Source organism: Arvicola amphibius, chromosome 6, assembly GCF_903992535.2.
Source record: "Arvicola amphibius chromosome 6, mArvAmp1.2, whole genome shotgun sequence".
NCBI classification, from domain to species: domain Eukaryota; kingdom Metazoa; phylum Chordata; class Mammalia; order Rodentia; family Cricetidae; genus Arvicola; species Arvicola amphibius.
Genome location: NC_052052.2, coordinates 61029236 through 61051985, shown reverse-complemented (window position 1 = coordinate 61051985; position 22750 = coordinate 61029236). Strand labels below are relative to the sequence as shown.

Here is a 22750-nt window from a genome sequence, read left to right as displayed (position 1 = left end):
ATTCCTGCTGGAGGAAGGCGTTCAATGGAAGCAGGTCTGGCCTACAGTTAGTCGTAAGTGTTGACACTGATTCTTACACATGGATATTGAGAAATCTCTGGTAGTGATGGTACATGTTTGGTTCCAAGTCTGTGTTGTGATAGAGCATCTCTGTTTCCAGTTAACTTGAACATGGCATTTGAAATGACAGCAAAGCAACAAACAAGCTCTTCTTAATTGTTTCCAGTTTCATGTTAACTTTCAAATTTTACACGTATCACATTTTTATATCTGTGATTTTTCACATACTTGTGGAACCAGAAGTTGAAATGATGCAGTTTAACTTTGGTAATAATTTAGTTATTCTGACTATTTGGAAATGCCCAACATTACCAGAAACTTATAACTTTCTATAATATCAAAACCATCAAATCAATTAAGAATAAATGTTGAGTGTTTGGGGGGCTGTTTTGAAATTTTAAAATGTTAATAAACAAATTTGAAAACTTTGAGATTTTAAATTAGTAGTGTTTTTATTCCGAGAAATTATATTCAAACATAATTACAGAAAAACTGTTTTATTTGGCCATTATCTAGTACCTGTATTACCAAGTGTAAGGACATTAAGTTAATTTTACTCTTCGTAAATATTAGTGAGAGTAGCCTACCTGTTATCCATCTGCAGATACCCATATTTCTATGATAAAATCTAATTTGAACACATCAAGACAGATTTGCATTTCCAGAAGCATAAAAAGCGCTTTGTTAACTGCACACCATATTTGATATGACCTTATAACAAAGTAGAGCCTTAGTGCCCTGCTTTGTCTTTAATGTGCACAGCAGAGCTAACTTCGTCTGTGCTAGACAACTGCACTTCATGAAAAGAGTTTTTTCCTTGATAGGCAATTAACAGTAATTAGGAAAATTTGCCTCAGAATGATGTCAACATGAGATTGTTTAAGAAAATTGAATGTCAGTGACTTCAAAAGAAAGTTCTCTGACACAGGTATGGCATGTGAAACATGAAATGTAATTTAACTTTTCTGCTTATTATTCATGCACAATATTATTTTGTCATTCAGACACTGCACTGACAGAGTTTAAGTGTGTTAAAATAGTGCTGCTGGAATAAAAAGAGGGTTAATTTACCATTGGCCAATTAGCCAAGGGTACTTAATGGTCTCTAAAGGCTACTGAAGTCTAACTACTAGCAAAAGCATCGGTGAAAAGTCCTCTACATTACCTTCATTTGCTTGACATTTTCTGAAACATACTTTAGGCTTTTAATAACTGCATCTATTAGAAAAGATGTTTTGTGAGTGAAGCTGTAACTGAGTAAAATTTTCATTTGATATTTCATTACATAGATTAATTATATTTTCTGCCTAAAATACTTTTTTGGTGATATTCTGGGTTTTTTTGAATCTTGAATGAACTCAATTATCAGAACAAAGCAGTCTTATTTTAAACATACAACTCTTATTACTAAATTTGAAAGATATAAATCTAATCTGTATTATCTTTGTATTTACTTGTGTAGAAATATGTGTGCTAGTGACTAAAAATTTAATATAATCGTCTTGATAGCTCATATGATCAATCAGTGACTATGCTTCCTCAGTACATTTCTCATTTGAATATAGGAGGGCTACTTAGTTTTTAAAAATTAATCTTGTATCGAGTCACTTTACTTAAGGTGTTTATCAACTGTAGGCGATCCCTAGTAGTTTTTGGTGTTACTTATATATACTATTATATCATCTGCAAATAATGATACTTTGACTTTTTCATTTCCAATTTGTATCTCCCTTGATCTTCTTTAGTTGTCTTATTGCCTTAGATAGAACTTCAAATATTTTCTTGAATGGTTATGGAAAGAGTGGACACCTTGTCTTGTTTCTGATTTAATGGAATTGCTTCGAGTTTCTTTCCATTAAATTTGATTTTGGCAATTGGCATGTCATATAGTACTTTTATTATGTTTAATTATGTCCCCTTTTCCCTTGATCTCTCCAAGACTTTTGTCATGAGGAAGTGTTGGATTTTATCAAAGCCAAAAAGCAAGGTCAAGTGGTTGCTTCCCTTCCTCTCTGATCTCGCAGGTTTTCACCCCATATCTGACTTCTGGGTCTTTGTTGGTAAATAGAACAGTAGAGAGTTAGTTTAAACTTATTTATCACAGCTGCAGCGGCGATGGGCATTGAATGCAGCACCATGGAGCCTCAGTAGCTCCATTTGTAGCACTTAAACTGGGTCTCTAACTTCCCTCTGAAGCTTGGCAAGTCAAGCTTCCATCGTCTTCATCACTCTCGACATTCTTATCTTCCAAGCTTTAATAAAGTGCCAATTGAGCTCTGAGCATCCAATGGCTTTTCCAGCCCAGTGTTTAAATGCTACCACTGTCCTCCCAAAAACATGTGGTCAAGGCCGTTGTGGCAGTTCCTAATACCTGATACCAATTATCTCTTAGGGCTTCTATTACTGTTAGAAAACATCATAGCAAAAATCATCTTGGGGAAGAAGTGAGTTCTTTAAACTTATAGCTTGTAACTCATCATCTAGAGAAATCAAGGTAGGAACTTGAAGCAGGAACCTAAAGGCAGGAGTTGAAACAGAAGCCTTGGGAGAGTGCTGTATACTGGTTTTCTCACAGGCAAAGATTGTAGGGTATTTCCTTAATTGAAGTGTCCTCTTCCCAAATGACTCTGAATTGTTTTAAATTGACATCATACTAGCTCTGCACGCCAACCATAGTTAACTGTAACCTTGAGCTGTGATTCAAAATAAAGTCTTCTCTAAGTTGCTTTGTAGGGTCTTTTATACCAGCAACGTGTCAGTACCTAATTCACCTCCCTTAGGTCCTTTCCTAATAGCTGTATGCATAGTTCCCTGGCAACATGGGAATTCATTTCATGCCAACAGGAGAATCACCTTCTCAAAGAGAGTCCACAGCCTTTTTCTAGGGCCTCACCTGATTAGAATAATATCAGTCAGGACATTCCTAACTGCAGGTTATTTGAAGAAGAGCTCTAATTACATTCACAGAATTTCTTCATAATTAATGTAACAACGTAACCATTACAGTGTTAGCCCATTTTATAAACAAGGCCTGACACTGCGAGGAGCAGAGGAGCAGAGTGTTAGGACATGCTTCATTAGACTCACCTGAGAATTGTGCCTGCCACCTAGTCATTACTTAAGAATGGTTGATATATACAATTTCCTACAATTGCTTAAAAAGTTTTCGTTCCCCTTTTTGGAGAATTTTTCAGTGTTTCATATTTTTAATTTAAATATAAAAATTTGATACAAAATTATGCAAGTATAGGGTATCATGTGGGATCTTGATTAAATTTTCTTAAATATATGTAGCTCAATCATTTCTCATTTCTTTATAGTATAAATATTCAAAATCCCTGTTCTAGTCTTTTGAAATAATCAGTGAATTATCATATTATCATGTTGTAAGCACCTACTGTACATACCCAATCTTCTAACTCCTATCCAGCTAAACTTCAGTGCCCATTGTTGATCCTCTGCTCATCTCTTCCTTTCCTGCTTCCCTCAGCCTTGGTAACTACCATTCTGCTTTTACCTCCTGTGAGTTCAGCTTCATTGCAGATGCCACCTGTGAATGAAATCATTTAATACTCACACTCCGTGTCTGTGCTGTGTGGCATTTTCCTGGGGAGACAGATATCTGTTCACCCCAGCATGGGCATCTAGGACAGAACAAAGAGCATGTAAACCAGGGGTTGATATGGTTACGTATAGGAACATGGGTGAGGAGCTCCCCGTAGTAGCATGGACAACGTATCAGTAGCTACATCACTGAAGAAAATATTTCCTTCTTTCCCTTAACACTCTGTATAAGCTCAAGAAGAGGGCATGACCCTGTGAGACCCTGTTTCCATTAACAGTTAACTGTCATTAATTTCTCAGGGAAGGCTAGGGCTTGTTGAGTCCCTCTCCTTTCTGTGATGGAGGGTTAGGATTACTTGTACTGCAGCCCACTGGGCAGTAATTATAGTTACTTAAACTTCCCAGGTCACAAAAGTTAATTTATTATTAAAAAATAATTAATTAATTAATTAATTAATTAAAAGACCTGAAAGCAGATAGAACAATAGTTGGGAAGAGAAAGGGATTTGATGGGAGGGGGACAAGATACATTATATAACTCTATCAAAACCTCCCAGTAAGACCCATTCTTATCTATAATTAATGTACTAGGATTCACAGATGAGGAAAATGCATTTTGCTGTTGGAGCTAGGAGAATAGAAACATTGATTTGCTTAATAAAAAGATAAATAAATAGCAACAAATTTTTTGCTAAAAAAATCACAAGTTGTCCTTAAAGGCACAAGGTAGCTAAGCTAAGCACTATAGGTTGAGCTTCAGATGGGGAAGCTATGGGCTGAAGGAGCTCTCACAACAGTGGCAGGCAGACCTGGGGTGTAGTAGGCAAGACTGACTTCAGGTGACATCTTTGCAACACAAACTGAAGCTAAATCTTCTATTCTTAACATACAGCTGAACTGTATTCTGTTAGCATGAAGTCGGAACTTCAAAGGAGGTGATAACGTGGTGTGGGCTTAGGAAGGGGGAAAGCGGCATGAAGGTAGGGAAGGTTGGGGGTGGGGAAACAGAAGGGTGCTAGCTGCAGTCTCAGTGGAATATAAAAGTTTGCATTGAGTGAGTGACAGAAGAATTAAAATAAATAAGTATTTCATAATATAAATAAATAGACATTGAATGGACATAGAGAATTAGTGAGAGAAACTACGATTCAAGCATGGATTGTACCAAGAAAAGTTCCAGTTTTTTTTTTTAAATGGAGTTCAAGTTTAAATTTAATTATTATGGGCAATTCATAAATAAACAATGTCCTGAAATAGCTATAGAACCATGTAAAAAGATTAAATGCTAAAATATGGCCAAATAAATAGTTTTTAAGCTATTAAAACATATTGCCAAAGTTCTTTTGTCAAATCTTTGAAGCTCTGGGTGTGAATTCATTGTATTAAGTGTTCATATTTACGGTGTGTGCTGATATATATGAAGACATACTTAAACATGAATGTATTGGGAGAGTTTCTGTAAGTTGTGCTTACATATAGTTTTCAATATAGCATATCACATGTTTATATTACCACACAATTTAGCTCCTTGGCAATATCATTTGCTACTCGTAATTGGAATTCATAACAAGGAAGGATCTTTTCCTCAGAGGGAGCTCAGAATCATTTCGTGTAATTGTTCCTTGTGTAAGACTGCTATTTTATAAGGTGTGGGGGAGAAAGAAACATGGCGCAGCTACTCACAGAGTGCTCTGAGCTGCTCTGCTCGTGCAGCTGGAGGATGTTCTGCGGACTAGACTGACAAAGGAGAAGGACAGATGTTAAGGTGGTATCTCTCCACGCCTTCTTAGAAACAGTCGCAATGCCCGATTTAACAACAATATGCTTTTAAATGTCAGATGTAGGAACTTCAGCGTGATTTTATCTCAACATTACAGTTAGGATGATCAATAATCAACCAAGTAGATAAAACTGAATGAATTTGTTTGCATGCTATTTATTTGAACTGCAGCCCTAACAAGCCTCATCTGCTAATTGGACTTTGCATGTCTGTTGCTAAATGAGAAGTGTTTTGGCTGCTACAGAGGGCAGTAAGATCTACCCAGTGGAATACACACTAACATCTGTTCTCCTGTCCTGCTCCAGCTTGACTCGTAACAAGTACAGCCGCCCAGAAGTCAGAGCTGGCAAGTCTGTGTTTGAGCATGTCTGGCTCACCCATGTGTGTGAGAGCAAAGCAATGGGCACCATGAGAAAGACCAACTTGTACAATTTATACTCACAATCATAGATTAGCTCTAATCACCTTCATATCTTCCTCTTTTAAAGAAGCTTACTCTTGATTTGGCTGGACTTCGAAAAGAAAAAGAAGATTTGCTAAAGAAATTGGAGTCTTCATCTGACATCACAAGCTTGGCTGAAGAAGTTTCTAGAGTAATAGCCCCACAGATTCATGTTACCACACTGGGTCCTTCAAGGAGCATGGATTTGGAAATGAAGCAGTTGCAGTGTAAACTAAAGGTGATTATACAGTATGTTAGGTACAAAAACATCTCGTGAATCACTGAATCCTTAAAGGTTTATTTAATTGATTCTAATTTAGTTCAGTGAAGGTCACCATGATAAAATATTTCAAAAACATGAATATTATATCTGACTTAGTCATTCAAGGCTTGTAAGTCTATTCTCTTTCTGTTGCTACTTGATTTTCTCCTTTTCATAGACTAATAAGCACCATGGCATACCTTAGGAGCTCATGGAAAGCAGCCATGATCTATTCTAATCTTCAACTCCTGGCTGCACACTGTAGTGCCATTTCAAATTTATGTTAATAAATAAAGCCTACCTGAAGATCTGGGAGTGCCCCACTGGTCAGCCTTACAGACCATATTGTGGTAACATGCACCTTAATCCCAGTAGCCACAATGACACACACCTTTAATCCTGGTAGCCACCCTAGTTGCCATAGAAATCTAGTGAATACCTTTAATCCTAGTGGTGCATGCCTTTGGTCCCAGCCCTAGAGAGGACTATAAAACAGGGAGGACAGCTCTCAGACACAGTCTCATTCTGAGATTTCTGAATTCAGGATCGCCATTTTGGTATGAGGTCGAGGTAAGAGCCAGTGGCTGGCTGTTTTGTTTTTCAGATCTTCAGGTTGAACCCCAATTTCTGACCCTGAGTTTTTAATCGTGCTTCAGCTCACCACATCTTGGTCCAGATGAAAGGATCCTTTCAAACATATTGTAACAACAAAATAAGAATTTTTTTCCTCTATGTTTGCTACTAATTTAATTATTTAGTTGTTGGTTGGAGATCAGAATGCAAAGAAGAGAAGTGTGGAAATGGGAAGGAAACAAATAAACAAACAAACAAAACCCACAAAGAGGAATTGTTCTAATTGTCCACAGCAAGATAAACTTGGAGGTGGGACTCCTAAGCAGAGTTCTTTTTGTTCATAATGAATTACATCTAACTTCCGATAACTTGGCAGTAACTTAAAAGTGAGGCTCAACTTAGTTTAAATAGAATTGTAAGAAATAAAATCTATGTTTAAAACAGAAAGTTTGTTTTTCTGCTTCTTAAAAGAAACTAATTATTTTTGCATACCTAATTATTTTCTTCAGAGAGAATTGCTGGCTGGAAGCTGACAGCAGTGGATCGAGCACCATTGCTGTGCTAAGCGTCACTGGCAGGGAAACTCTAGCTGTAGATGCATTGAGTGCTTTGTAATTAGGATAACTGACTGCAGCAAAAGCAGTAGGGTAGCACACTGTTAAACAGATGCATAGCTATTCTCAGAATATGACTTTTTCTGTTCTTTTTTTCAAGACATGGTTTTTCTGTGTAACCCGGGCTGTCCTGGAACTCACTCTGTAGACCTGGCTGGCCTTGAATGTGGAGCTTCACCTACCTCTGCCTCTCAAGTGCTGAGATTAAAAGTGTGCACCAACACCGCCCAGCTAGGAGTATGATGCTTTAAGCTGGGTTTAAGTAGAATAAATTAGGGTAAAAATGTAAGTCAACCATTGCTTACACTATCCATTAGTAATAATCAGCCATGAAACTTCCATTAATTTAGCTGCTTCTTAGGCAGTACCTTGAGACAGTTTTTACATGGAGAACATGCTAGAAATGTAAAGGAAAACTGTACACATTTCAGAGCATGTGCATTTTCTTAAAATGTGTTTTCCCCAGGAATATAAATACAGTTTATAAATTGTTTCAGTGTTTAGGCTTCACGTACCTGAAGATGGGGCCAATACACTTGTCTTTAATCATATCCTTGTAGAGATGTTTAGTTACAGCTCTTTTATATGGGCTAAGTAGTCTTGATCCTAGCTTAACTTTCACCAAGATGAAATGTACTGGTAGAGCCAGTGTCATCTGACTTCTAAATATGTTTAGGTGTAATACTTTAAGTTGAGCTATATTTGACATATTTGGTTTTGCTTGCTACAAATGTTCCAACAATTAAAATTTGAAATGTGGTCTAACATAATTTGCTCATATAAGTATCTGTGAGATAAGATATTTGCATTACTTTTACCTGTGTATAAATAAATATCTGCCTACTTTCAGAAGGGAAGTGAGACAGAAAGGGAAAGCATAGAAGGCATGAGCAGCTGTGTGTATGCTGGAATCTGGACGTTTGAGCTCACTGTTTTATATTTTAGTATAGATATTTTTTGGAAGAAAATTTAAGTACATAATACTTTCTACTACTAAAAAATTTGTTTCAGTATTCTTTCAAATTAGTTTACTGAGACTGCTATAAGAAAATACCACTGACTAGCTGGCTTAAACATTAAACCTGTGGCACAGGTTTAATGTTTTTAACATTAATGACTTTAATACCAGCACTCTGGAGGCAGAGGCAGGTGGATCTCTGTGAGTTTGAAGCCAGCCTGGTCTACATGCTAAGTCTCAGTACAGCCAGAGCTACAGTAAGACCCTGTCTCAAAACCAACCAACAAACAAAAACGTTGGTTTTCTTAAAGGTCTGCAGGCTGGAAGGGCAAGATGAAAATGTTGACTTTTCCCTCTTCTGTCCTTGCTTTAGGAACAAGTTCTCAATATGCATATGAAAGAAAGAACAGGATGGATGTTTTAGGAAGGAATATTTAGAGGAGAGAGAGAGAGAGAGAGAGAGAGAGAGAGAGAGAGACAGAGAGAGAGAGGGAGAGAGAGACAGACAGAGACAGAGAGAGAGAGGGGGAGAGAGAGACAGAGACAGAGACAGAGAAAGGAGAGAGGGAGGGAGGGAGGGAGGAGAGAGAGAGATCCCAGCACTTAGGAGTCAGAGGTGGATCTACGAGTTTGAAGCCAGCCTGTTCTACAGAGCGTGTTCCAGGACAGCCAGAGCTACACAGAGAAATTCTGTCTCAAAAAACAAAAACAAAAGAAAGTTTAAAAATGTTAATATGGATATGAAATTGAACATAAAAGGTTTGGGGGACCATTGAGAATAAAAGTAAACTTATTACAATAGTCTCTAAAGGCAGTGTGACACTGTATAGTGTGGTTATTAGTAATATACTATGTATAATTCACATGGATATTATTAACTAAATGAGGGATCATTCCAGGAAGATTTTTTTTTTGTTTTTCAGAAAGAATTTAATATAAGTACAGTTTTAATCTTTTGTCAAATTCACTACTTTGAAGCAACTTATTCTGGCAATGCTAAAAATATTACATATCACTATAAATATGCAATAAAGTAAAAATTAAAAGCCATGCCCTGTTTAATTGAGTTTTAAAAATTCATATAAAATTAAAATTATTTGAAAATTTAAATTTACACATGCTGCATTTAAAGTTGGTCTGCTGAAATTAACTCGTATTTACCTTAATAATATCATCTTTTCAAATTAAAAACAACTTATCACCAAGCATTTAAATTGAGGAATAGTTATAATAAAAATAATTTATCATAATTTTGAACTATTAGTGAGAAACTGATGAGATGGCTCGGAGTGAAGATGCTTGTGCAGAAGCCCGATGTCCTGAGTTTGACCCCAAGAACTAAGCAGAAGGAGAGAACCACCTGCGCAGGCTGTCCTGTTCCCACAAAGGCACCGTGTGCACCAGTGTACACACACACAAGGAATATTAGTGTAATTTCTGTTTAACTATCTTTAGAACCATTGCAGCTTATTCTTTTTGTGTTTGTTTAACACTTTCTGAACTGAACAGATGTGTTAATTTGAGTATGTATTAACAACATCTTATGAATGGGAAAACTAAAATACCAACAAGACTAAGTGGTGTTTCAGATTAGATCTTTAACTGCAGTGCAAGTCGAGATGCAAGTTAGCTGTCTTGATACTGTGGCTTCCGGATTCCTAGGTGTGAATAACAAGAAACGCCTCAAATACCCAATTCACTTTGAAAATCCAGTAACTGAATAAATCCTTAAGTAATAATATACTACTTTTAGCAAGTTCAAGCAAAGTGGAATGTAGTTTTAATAAGATTTGGTCATCCAGTATTCTTGAACAGATTGTCCTCACATTATAGCCAACTACAATTTATTGTGCATTATTTCTTTTCTGTTCACTCCTGGACTCATTGTATGTTTGCGTTTAGTATTTGTGTGCCAGGCTGGAAGATGCAGCACAGCCCTCATGCCTGAGTCTGTCGGGCACTCAGCTGGCTGTCAGCTGCAGCACCTCAGTGCGCTTTCTGTGCCCTTGAAACTGGCTTCCCGTGAGGAGATTCAGGAGGGCAAAGGCAGAAGCCCCCGGGCTTTGAGGGCTGAAACTTCGCTTCAGCCTCGTTCTCTTGGTGAAAGCAAATCAAAGATGAGACCAGATCCGAAGAACTGGCAAACAGCTGCCATACTTTGTAGGGGAGCAGCAAGTTTTCTGTGGTAAAATTTAATTCATTACAGCTTGTGAGTAAATCTATCATTCATTTTAAGCGATCTTACTGAGCCATGAAGACTCTTGGTTACATAATTACATTTCACTCCCAGCAGTCCCTATTTCCCACTAAAATGTTTGTCCTGTACTATTGCTCATGTTCCTGTATGGTCTGGCAGGCCTTATAATCATTTTACTATAAATATGTTATCTTTATGCGAAATATAAAAACAAGGAAAACACTGACAGTACATTTTAGTCATTGTCAGCATAATTAAGCAAATGGGTCACTCTTTCTCAAAGCAATGCCTCTTGTTTTAGATCAAGATGGAAAGGTAAATGAAGTTTGTTTATTTTTTCCAGAATGCAACTAATGAACTCACTAAACAGTCATCCAATGTGAAGTCTCTGAAACTGGAACTCCTAGCGAAAGAAGATCACATAAAGGAGATGCATGAAAAGTAGGCTTTCCTATTTCTATCTATTGTATTTGGTGCCACCTAGTGGCTCTCCTGTCTCCTTACTAGTCCACTCCAAAATACAATGCCAGTGTTTCACAACAGAATTTTACTTTTTAAGATTATTAAAAAAAAAAAAAACACTTGTAATGATTTATTTATTTTTATTTTATGTGTACGTCTGTCTGAAGATATCAGATCCCCTAGAACTGGAGCTACAGACAGTTCTGAACTGTCATGTGAATCCAGGTCCTTTGGAAGAGCAAGCAACCAGGGCTTTTAACCACTGATCCATCTCTCCAGCCCTTAAGATCATGTCTAAGCCTACATAATATGGAATTTTAAGACTACATCATATAGCATGATTGATGACCATCTGGTAGCTATTTTTAATTAGAGTAAAATATTAAAACTAAAACTAGATTTCACTTAGTTAGCATAATTTAAATAAATATAAATTAATGACTTTAAACAAATCTACAATTGTGAGTTCTTAAACTAAGAGATTATATAGATCGGTGCTTGTCTAGAGTTAATTCCTAGGTTTATAAAGCCAAGGTCAAATGTGAACGTTTTGTTTATTTATAAAATAGCGAGGGTTCTTTTGTATATATCATTTTTAAAGGAGTTGCTCATACTGAGCAAAAGCATTCCTCTTTTTCTGCATTTATAACGTTAGTAAAGCTTTCATATGGTGATATGTTTAGATAGAACACATCATTGATAATAAATTTCTCATTTGCCTACTTGTAGGCAGAATTATGAGTGAGGCTATACTTAGCATGATATTAATAAATAAAACTTAGACCGAGGATTGATAGCTGAGTGTAGTGGCTTGTACCTATAATTCCAGTGTGAGGAAGACTGAAGCAAGAAGGTTGCCAAAAAGTTGAGACCAGCCTGGGCTACAGTCTAAAGCCCTCTCTCCCCAAGTCCTCCAAATAAAATACATTCTTATTTTAACCTGAAAATGCCTTTAAGATTAGAGATCAAAGGTAGTGTTGCTTAGTGGTTACTGTTGAGGAGTCTAGGGGGAAACACTGAGTCCTGGGTCCTTTATCCACGGGCGCTACACTTGTATCCAATAGTATTAAATTATGAAGGTCTTCTCAATATACAGAAATTTATAATAACAGCTATGTATATAAAGGATCTAATTCTTGTTAGCTGTTGTCACTCAGATCCTCAGCATATTACAAGATGAGGAGTAGATTTCACTGAAGTTACCATTTTATAATAATCGCCATCTTAAACTAAACTGACAGGTGAGTTCAATCGCAATTAACTGAGTTAGTGTCTAATTTTAGTTTCTTTGCATCTTATAAGATTTTTACAATTTTACCCAAATTACAGTATTGTTCCTTAACATCGCTAGAATTTTGGGTATCTCTGTCATTTTATTTCTAAGCAATTCAAAAATGTAATTTGAATATAATCTAAGTTTTTATAAATTATATAAATTATAATGATCTCAGTTAATCATCCTTTTACTATAATGCAAATATGTAATAGCAACAAGTTCACAAACAGATTATGAGTTTTGATAAAACATGATACTTAGGTACTTATTTCAATTCAACTCTATTTTAATAACATAGTGGCATTAAAATCAGATTTTCAAAACTAACAGTAGACATGACCATGGATACAGTGTGTCAGGATATTTCTGTTCCCGTTAAAGTCTTTTCTTCTTTAGGACATCTCGAATGGAGAGAGATATAACTATGAAAAGACACCTGATCGAGGACTTGAAATTTCGACAGAAAGTAAATTCAGAAAGTAATGAGAATTTTAATGAAATGTTAGAAAGTCTTGAAAAAAAGGTACCAATTTTTTTGTTTGCTGATAAATTATTTTTATTGCTTTTATTTTAACATAAATATTCAGTACTAGAAAACTGTGCAAGATCTATATTGACAATTATAAAGTTATGCTATTTTTATTTGTTTGAGAATTCAGGACTCCAAAATTCCACACATACTATACCGACAAAGTCTGTCTGTTTGTGTGCTGTCCTGCAGGAAGACATTTACATTTTTTTAAAAAATTCTAGAAATTTTGTTACATATAATGATGTCCTATTTATTATTTTATATTATTTATACCTACAGTTTTTAAGGAGAAAATCAGGTTAATGCACCAATGTAACTATTATGACAAAATAGTTTATTTTACTTATAATTGTTTATTTATAAATGCCCTTAAAAACTATATTTTTTTCTTTTATACACTTAATTTAGTATACATGGGAAAGGAGGGTTTTTTAAGGTAGTTATATAATATATGACCCTAAACTAAAAAAGGATTTGTTTAAATTCTTTTAAATGCTTATGCAACTGGCAAAAGTTTTACATTTTTTATTTGTGTTGATGCTTTGCCTGTATGTATGTATGTGTGCCACATGTGTGCCTGGTATCCGTGTAGGTCAAAGAGGGTTTCAGATCCCCTGGGGCTGAAGTCTGCACGTGTGGGTCCTGCGGACTGAAGCTGTGTCATCTGCAAGAGCAGCACGTTCTTTCAGCCGAGCCCTCTCTTCAGCCCGGACTTCACTTTCACTTCAGCCATTTCAGACAGTGCTTATTTAAATAACCATTCCTTTAGTGGCATTAAATTTCAAATGAAAACGTTTCTTCTCTTATTCTTTGAGCTGGGTAAAGAAAGTTGTTATTATTCTATTATACATATCATGCATTTTATGACATTTTAGTTTGGTTATTGACTCAAGAATTGCTAGTTTCTTTATAACAGATATACTACAAATATACTACTTGAATTTGATAAAAGTTTTGAGACAGTGAATACAATTGGACTCATGCAGTTTCTGAGGAAACAATACACTGTACTACTCTAATGCATTTACTCACAGTAATTACCTCTACACTTGTACTGCAGGTGAAGACATTAACTGAAGAGTGTTCCAACAAGAAGGTATCAGTTGATTCCCTAAAACAAAGACTTAATGTTGCTATGAAGGAGAAGTCACAATACGAACAGATGTATCAGAAAACTAAAGAGGAGTTAGACAAAAAGGTATGCTTCTGCACATTCAAGAGGAGATTCAAATACAGGGACACAATTCTCATTTTCAATGCTGTCACCGTTTTTTCCCCTAAATCAACATGAACTACTGATAACACCACATAACTATAGACAGTACTATATCACTATGTGAGACACCAGACTTTGTTTTACATTAATGATTGTGCTTTATTAACAAAGTAAAGAAAAACAAGGATTACCTTTACCCAAAATAAAAGTAATTTGCAAGTATAGAAAAATGAAACATTTTTCTTATCTGAGCTGTATAACTTGTGTTCCCACTATGTTTATGAAATATTTTTCTATTTTGTGAATGTCACCTGTTGCAGGAACTTAAGCTGAGTCTCCTAATATCAAAAATAAATGAAACAGAAACAGCAATGGCACAGATTGAGACAGCAGCATCAGAACAGCTCCAAGGCTTAGCCCTGCAGAGCGAACAGGTCCTGGAAGGTGCACAGAAGAAACTGCTGGCAGCCAATGAAAAACTAGAAGAGTTCACCACCTTTGTGAAGGTTTGAGTCATTGATGCCTTACTCACTTGCACTTACTTCAGGCAGAGGCCTTGTCCTCCTCCTGAGGATTTGGCCGAAACATCAAGTTCCTTGCTTTTAGTAGTTGCTGATGTTATGGTTTTGGAACGATCTCACTATATATAGCTCAGCTGACCTCGGACTGCAGATTCTCTTGCCTCTAATCCTCATGAGCACTACAGGTATGCTCCTGGCTTTCTTCATGCTTCACAAATCCACAGAACCTTTTCTCCTACCTCATGGGCACAATGTTCAAAATTTCTCTGTAACAGATTTTATGGTTTGTTTTAAAATTATTCACTCTGTTGTTAATATTTCTTTCTTTATATTAGTTTAATAATGAAATTATAGTAGTCAAGTAATAAAGATAGATTTGAAATGAATTAAGTCATTTCTACCCTGTTTAAAAATCACCCAAGCCAGAGAAACAGCAAAAACAGGAGAACATAAAGGCAACTGAAATGTCTGCACATACGTGCTGGCCCAGTTGTATTATCTAGATGCTACCTAAACTCTGAAAAACCCCAGAAAGATTTATGAATTGGCTGCACAAAGGACCTACTAAGTGGGGATTGCTGTAGGAGGGAAAGACGCATTCAGCACCCTTCTTCCCTTACCTGTAGCAGCTGAGGAGATGCTCTGGATTCAAAACCAACAGTCCTTGAGGCCAGAGAGCATGTGATGGTTCTGCCCTCTTTAATCCCCTGTACAGTGACCATAACTCCATTCAGTGCCTTTTATTGTTGTCATGTAGTTAGTAAGCATCTATCACTGCTAGCTAAACCATGGTTATGTCCTTAATAGCAGGAACAATGTCTTATTAATCTGTATTTACACAGCATGTACTGTAGTATCTCGAAAAGAATAGGCATGCAATAATGATCACTAAATTAAGTTTGCACTGGAAATGTGAAATCTTTATGGTAGTCCTCCTAACCTTCAGTGTTGTCTCTGAAATGGTTTGCAGTGGGAAAAAAGCCTGTTCTCTTCCCCCACCCCATCCACATTTCCCTCTCTTTTTCAGTCCTTGGTGAGCAAGGGCTCCTTCTTTTCCTCTCCCTGCAGATGGCATGAAAGTCAGCATTCGAGAATGCAGAAGCAGGGCTGAAAGGGAACACTGAAGGCAGTCATACTGCCTCAGTAGGTGTGCATTTTCCACTTATGAACTTTTCATAAAATGAAATTTTAAATGACTTTCTATAATGTTATATTAATGATCACTTCCTTCTTTGCCATGACCCACCATAATTTGAATCACTCATTTGCACCTCACTCTGTTGGCTGGAGAGATGGCACAGTGGTTAAGAGCACTTAATGTCTTTGCAGAGGATCTAAATGCAGTTCTAGCACTCACACTGGCCTGTTCATAGCTGCCTCCAGCTCTAGCTATTCAAGGACATACTGATCCTTAAAGGTGACATACTGGTCCTTTTGTACTAACTGACAATGATGTAATTGATAAATGAATTTGAGATTGTTACAGATCCATGGATTTTTAATTTGAATAACATCTTAAAGAATATAATATAGGCTAGACATATTGATGCCTTTAATCCTAGCACTCCAGAGGCACAGGCAAGAGGATCTCTGTTAAGTATAAGATCAGTCTGGTCTACATAGGGTCCAGACCAGCCTGGCTCCACGGTGATAGCCTATCTCAACAGAATGTGTAATATAGCCCATGTATGTTAGTCTTTCAGAATTTTTACACTTGATTTAAGACATTTAGTATTTAGATCACCAACTTCACAATCATGTGATCTCTTGTGCTTAAACAAAATACATAATACTGGCCCTGAATCTACTGAATCATGGTCTCAATTGGTAGAACCTCAAATCTGTATTTGACATATTAACTAAGTGAATAGGACAAAGGTTTAAAATGGGAGCTAGAGAGATAGCTCAACAGTTAAGAGCACTAGTCTCATCAGCAGAGGACATAAATTCAGTTCAATGTACCCACGAGGAGGTTCATAACCATCTGTAAATCAAGTTCCAAGGGATCTGAAACCACCTTCTGGCCTCCAAGGGCACCAGGCACACCTGTGGTACACAGACATTCGTGCAGGAAGCTATAGAAGCATTGCCTTCCGCTTAACCATTTAAACCATATCTATTCATCATTTCAAACTTAAAAATTCCCAATTTCCAATGGTTAATTGACGTTTGTTTTAATTGCATTTTATGCCGATGTGTGCTTGATACTAACATCATGTCTCTTTTTAAGTTTTCTTAATCAAAGGCTACCAACAGCCAAACAGAGAAGTATTGGTCAAGACTGAGAAGTTGGGTCTTAGTAAAGGGGGACCAGCCTCTTCTCATCTTTACACAGGTGACCTAGGACTTAGCAGAGTTGCTCAGGGGCCACCAACTCAGACATCTCACCATCTGTGACTTCCCACCCTTCTGTGTTAGCTGTATTACATCTAAACTTCTATCTTGTTATCAGTTTTAGACATTTTGTAACTGAACATTATCATTCATCTGTACTCTACTCTTTCTCATTATTCTCCAACTTCTACCCATATTAGTCTTGTTCCTGCCATTTCTTAAAGTCTCCGTCCCCCCCAGAAGGACCTACTATCTTTGTGTCCCCTTTCAGAGTTAGCTTAGGACCTTCTTCTGTATGGATCTTTCCTATAACCTTGTATCCAAGAGGACAGAGTTCACCTCTGCTCCATACTAGCATTGTGATATCAGGAAACTGATCTAATCCTCTGTTCCTTAGTTTCCCTCTCGATAAGATTGCATACCTGGAGTTAGAGTTTGAATAAATCATAGCTAAAAGTTCAGAATGGTTCTTGACAAACCATAACTGCTCTGTACCATGAACTATTATTACTGATAGCAATGATAAGAGAATAGTTAGCTCCTAATCAGTTATGGTGTGTACAATTAAAATGTAATTATAAACTTTTTCAATTTTGTTTTGTTTCAAGTATATTATATAGCTACCTATGGGGCAGGGATTTTACCAATAATTTCCTTATAGTACTTTCAGCCAATAAGGCTCATTACATTCTTGAGGAATTGATCATACAGACACTCATATAAATGGTTCCAGGATTATAACCACTTTTCCTATTAAAACTGTAAAGGCAAGAGCTATTTATAACTAAAATATAGTTCTTATATAGATCATAATCACGATGAATTCTGCACAAAGCTTGTTAGATATCATGTACACTAAACTACTTAATAAATATTATCAGTAGTTTTAATAGTACTAATGTTTGTTCTAGTCCTGTTGTGGAATCTATGTTCCCTTTAGTCTTTTCATTTATTTGTAGGGCACAACCAGATTATGGAAGAGGTGGAGTGGCCATCTGCTCTAGATCTAGTCTTGAATATGGAATTTTGCCCTGGGGTGAAATCAAGTGCTTTGAGCATCTGGGCTGGATATGTGTGGCAGAGCTGAGGCTTTGAATTCTCCTAATAACTGGATAAAACACACTAGGGAAATTTCTAGAAGTATTTGCTCAGTTTGAGTCAGCCTTGATATATAGGCTTGTTAATGTGCTCATATGTGAGAGTCATATGCCAAGCACCATTTTCTCAGCATTTTTGTTGTTGTTAACTAAAAATATATACAGCGAAAGAACAGTATTTAGCTGGAGAATGTGCATGGTTTCATCATCATTATGTATTTTTGTTTGGTAAGATTTAATCAGCTGTTCGGTGTATATGCACTTCTTGTCTTATTTAGTGTGGTCATTTGTTGAGCATTCCAACTTTATGTTTATATTTGCAATGCTTAATACTTAGGCACTGATCTGTTCTCTTAATTATGAGTGTTAAACACTTCTGTAACAAAGTTCATCCCAAATTCATGCTTAATCTTTGTCTCACTATAGTAAAATTAGAGCTTTAAAAAGGAAAGTTCTTGCTAAGAATATATTAACAGGTGAACTTGAAACTATGTAAAGTATACCTTAGTAAAGCTGTTTAAATACTGTTGAGACACAGGTACATTTCTGAATTTCTTGTCAACTCAGCAGCACCTTGGGATTCTCCTAGAGAAGAAGGCCAATCACCTGACACATATCCCACCTTGGACTGCCAGAACCAGGATTTCAAGCCTCTTCACCAATTTTCAAAAAAATGCTTTAAATGCATTATTTCTTCAGGAAACCCTGATAAGGATGGCGGCTCTAGTGTCTGCAAGTGGCCCACCTGCCCGACATTTGAATTTCACTGGAAGGAAAGTGTAGTCAGTCATCAGTACAGTGTGACTCAAGAGTATGTGTTGTTAGCTAATCCACTCAAGGCTTGTGACGAAGAAAGACTAGAAAACTTTAAGAAAATAAAGCCAGAGAACTAGATATAGTAAGAGCGCAGTATAATAGTTCGCTGCTTCCTGAACATACAATGCATCGTGATAACTGAAAACAGACTAGCTGGAAATGAACATGTCTGTCCAAGGAAGTATTCTCATTTTGAAAATGTCCTCTGATGTTGGGACAAATTGGTGATCATCGTAAAGGACAAGGAAGTTATTTCATATTGCTAATATGGGTAATTTTCAAATAGGAAAGTGATCCTAACATGTTCCTAACAACATATTAAGCAAAAATTGAAGGAAGTGTGGAAATACACAAAGAAATTGATAAGATCCTAGTAAAGCCTGCTTTCCCAGAGTATGTTTGTTTTATTGCACACTCAAGAATGAGTAATTCAAAATAGACAAAATATAAAGATGCTTTCTTTTCAAATCTATCTACAGCATTCTCAAATGCTGTTTTACATCTTTATTCAACAAATTCATAAAAGCAAAAATTATTTTCACTATCTACCATGAATATAGTATATATAATTATGATTTAACAAAATAGTGTTAAATATATATCTACATAAATATATCTACCTAAAAATTTTCAAATTCTGTGATTTAGGACTAAAGTGGACCTAAAACTTTATTTTCTAAGATAGTTTCAAACAGAAGAGTGAGAATATCAAAATTAATATTGAATATAAGATGCTAGAAAAGGAAGACAAAGGAATTAGAATTGGGGAGTTATATTACTTTTCTTGTTGCTTCAACAAGATGCCTGACAGAAGCAGCTTAGGGGAGGAAAGAAGGATTTACTTTGCTTTCCAGGCTGTGAGTAGTTCCACTTTAAGTGTTTTGAAGTACCACCATGCTGCTCTCCATAGTAGCTGTACAGGTTTAAATTCCTGCATTTCCCTGTGCCCTGCTAACTTTTGATGAGAGCCCTATTGACTGTAAACTTAAAAGTTTTAATTTGCATTTCCCTGATAGCTAAAGATGTTGTATATGTTTTTAAATTATTTATCTTGGTAATTTGTATTTGTATTTCTTCTTTTGAGAACTGTTCAGTTCGTTAGCTCAGTTATGGTTGGATGATCAGTTCTTTTTTGTGTTATTGAGCTTGTTTCAGTTGCTTATTTGTGAGTTAAGGACAAATGTTTATCGCCTTTTGTTAGGGATTATATCTAGTTTATACATGAATGATTGTAGACTCCCCTACCTAGCCATGGCTTCACCAGCACTGAGTATTAAGCCAGGTTTCCGGTACCAGGTGTGATTTATCTCTTTTTAAGTGGGTTAAGTCCAATTAGAGAGCTGTTGGCTACCAACAAGGTACGTGTGCCACGTTTGTACACATAGGGTTCTTGTGCTATACTGATGGTTGAAGGAGTTCACAGGCATCATAGCTGGGTAGGACTGTTGGGTGCCTCATTCCGTTGGAATGGCCCCTTCTGGTACCATGCAAGCCTGTCCTCAGAGAGAGAGCATTTAGGTCAATGTCAGTTCAGGGGTCTCTGGGCCCTGTTTCTAAAGTGCATGTTGTCTTTAGCGGGAGGGACTTACTTTCCTCCTCTGGGGGATAACCAATGGCATCAGTAATAGGCTGTATGTTCTGGAAGTCTTTTTGGCAGCTCTGACCAACAACTCAAAAGAGGGTTCCTTATGGTTGGTATTGGGATTTGTTGTTGTTGTTGTTGTTGTTAGGTGGTTTTGCTCTTAAGGAAAGAAACACTGTCAGCCAAGATGAGAAAAGAACATTAAAGCTATCTGCATATATTTATACACAGAATTACATGTATTATAGGTGTGTGTGTGTGTTTGCGTCTAATATTTACAACCCCACCCATCTACAGAGAAGCCTGACTCAGAAACCCTGTGATGACCTGACCAAACACAGGGTAAAGTCAGAATCTTTGTCCCTATAGAAAACTTAACCAGTGACTCCATCTATCCAAGTGTGGACCATTTGAGACACTGCCCGATTAGGGGACCAGTGCTACCTCACTTGAATGCAAAATCTACCGACCAACAACATTTGACCAGAGAGTGCAACCTTGCTCTTTCAAATCAGAAGCCAGCCCTATATTTCAAGCCTAACCTGTATATTAGAAGTCTAGCCATTGGAACTACATGGCCAAGGAACACAGCCTGTAGCTTAGAATTAACAGCAGTCAGTATCCCAGTGAGTGACCATGTCTGAATGCAAAACCCATCCAGCAGCCCTCCCTGACCCCAAGGAATGTGTAGCATCATTACCAAACTAAGAGATGCTGACAGCAAGCATCCCACACACTGGTTCCAATGCAGGCCTGTCTGAACTCAAAAGTTGGATTGATTGGTTAATGCTTTTCCTTGCAAAAGCAATCCGTGAAAGCTAAGTGGTTTCTTCCTAAAACATGAAAACACTAAAGGAGCTGACAGGGTCATGAGAAATCAGGAGACATGATGCAATCAGACTGACTAATGAAGACCCACCCACCTGACTTAACCAAAGAGACACCTACCAGCAGAAGAGCACTTCAGATAAGTCCTCTCAGATAAATGAAGTACAAGTTAACATGACAGGGAACAGATGAAATTAGGAATTCTACAGTGGCAACAATGTATTCAGAAAATGTAAATATTGAAGAGAAAATTAATCTGTGTTATTCATAGTCTTTCCTTTTAAGATATGATTTTCAAGTTTAAAAATTTTCCAAAACAGAATATATTGTTATTTCTGTATGAACGGTGTTTATAAAGACAAAATATCAGGGCTGGGAAATGTTTCCATGGGTAAGAGTGCTTGTTCTGCAAGTGTGAGGCTCTCAGGTATAATCTCCAGCACCCATTAGTAGTGGGGCATGCTGTGCATTGAGGGCCAGCGACAGGCAGGTCCCATAGCTCACCTTACAGAGCTACCAGAAATGGTGAGCTTCTGATTCAGTGGAAGACAATGGCATAAGTAAGACAGCAATAAAGACATCTGGAGGCATGTTCTGACCTCTGCATGCATGCACATAGACACATTCCCATACACATGTTCATGTGCCACATACAACACATGTATTGGTATATGGTATATGTATTTAATTGGAGTGTGTGTGTGTGTGTGTGTGCGCGCATGCATGTGCGTGCACGTGTGTGCATATGTGTGTTATACTAAAAGAAAATGAAGCTGATATCAATTACAGAGACATTTCTTTGGAGAAAAATATAGTGACAATATAATACTGAACTAAAAATTTCAATAAAAGACTTCAGTAGGATATTCCAAAAAGCATAAGAAGTTTCTCTGAACTCAAGGATAGGTCAATTATAATTACACAGAGAAATAAAGAGCTTTTTAATGAAAAGGTGAAGAAAATCATAAGATTTATGAGACATCATCAAATTAAATATATGTGTGATGGGAATTTTAGAAAACAGATATAAAGGGACAGAAAAACGATTTAAAGAAATAATAGCAGAAAGCTTCCTGAATTTGGAGAGAGGTGTGCAGATTCATAGATGCACAGACACCCCCAAAAGACTGAGCACAAAAGGTATAAATGAGGGAGTGTATAATTAAATTGTCAAAGACATACACAAAGAAAATGTTGGAAAAGGAAGAAACTGTTAAACATCATATCCAAGAATCCCCTGTAAGAAAGAACACACCCATAGACTGCCAAACTCTGCTCACAGAAGCCTTGAAGATCAGGAGAATATAGGATGTTTTCAAATAGTGAAAGTGAAAACTGCCAGCCAAGAATACTGTAGTCAACAAAGGCTGCCCCAGTGAAGTGACATGGAGAGTCTGTGCCTCCCCAGGAATGCTGCCCAGAGTTCCTTAGTGGAGATAAAGAACACTAAGTAATAAAGATGAAACAAACTCAAGTCAGGATTCCCAAGCTTTACAATAGGGTTGCAAAAATGACTTTCCATTATGGCACAAAATAAAGCATTTAGAAACTAAATGGAAAAAATTTTTCTTAGATATATAATAGAAACATATTTGTAAATCACAATATCCAATCTCTGAAAACATGAGCAGTGTCA

At 36.7% G+C, this 22750-nt stretch overlaps 1 protein-coding gene across 4 annotated transcripts in view; it reads left to right on the top strand.

Moving 5' to 3' along the window:
- The window catches only part of Cntln (centlein), a 250041-nt gene that overhangs the window by 201738 nt on the left and 25553 nt on the right, over positions 1-22750 (top strand). For all 4 annotated transcript variants that reach the window (XM_038333679.1, XM_038333678.1, XM_038333677.1 and 1 more), the window contains 5 exons: positions 5893-6084; positions 10794-10891; positions 12585-12711; positions 13781-13918; positions 14257-14442. In XM_038333679.1, coding sequence (XP_038189607.1) covers positions 5893-6084; positions 10794-10891; positions 12585-12711; positions 13781-13918; positions 14257-14442 — 741 coding nt within the window. The remainder of the gene's footprint in view (positions 1-5892; positions 6085-10793; positions 10892-12584; positions 12712-13780; positions 13919-14256; positions 14443-22750) is intronic.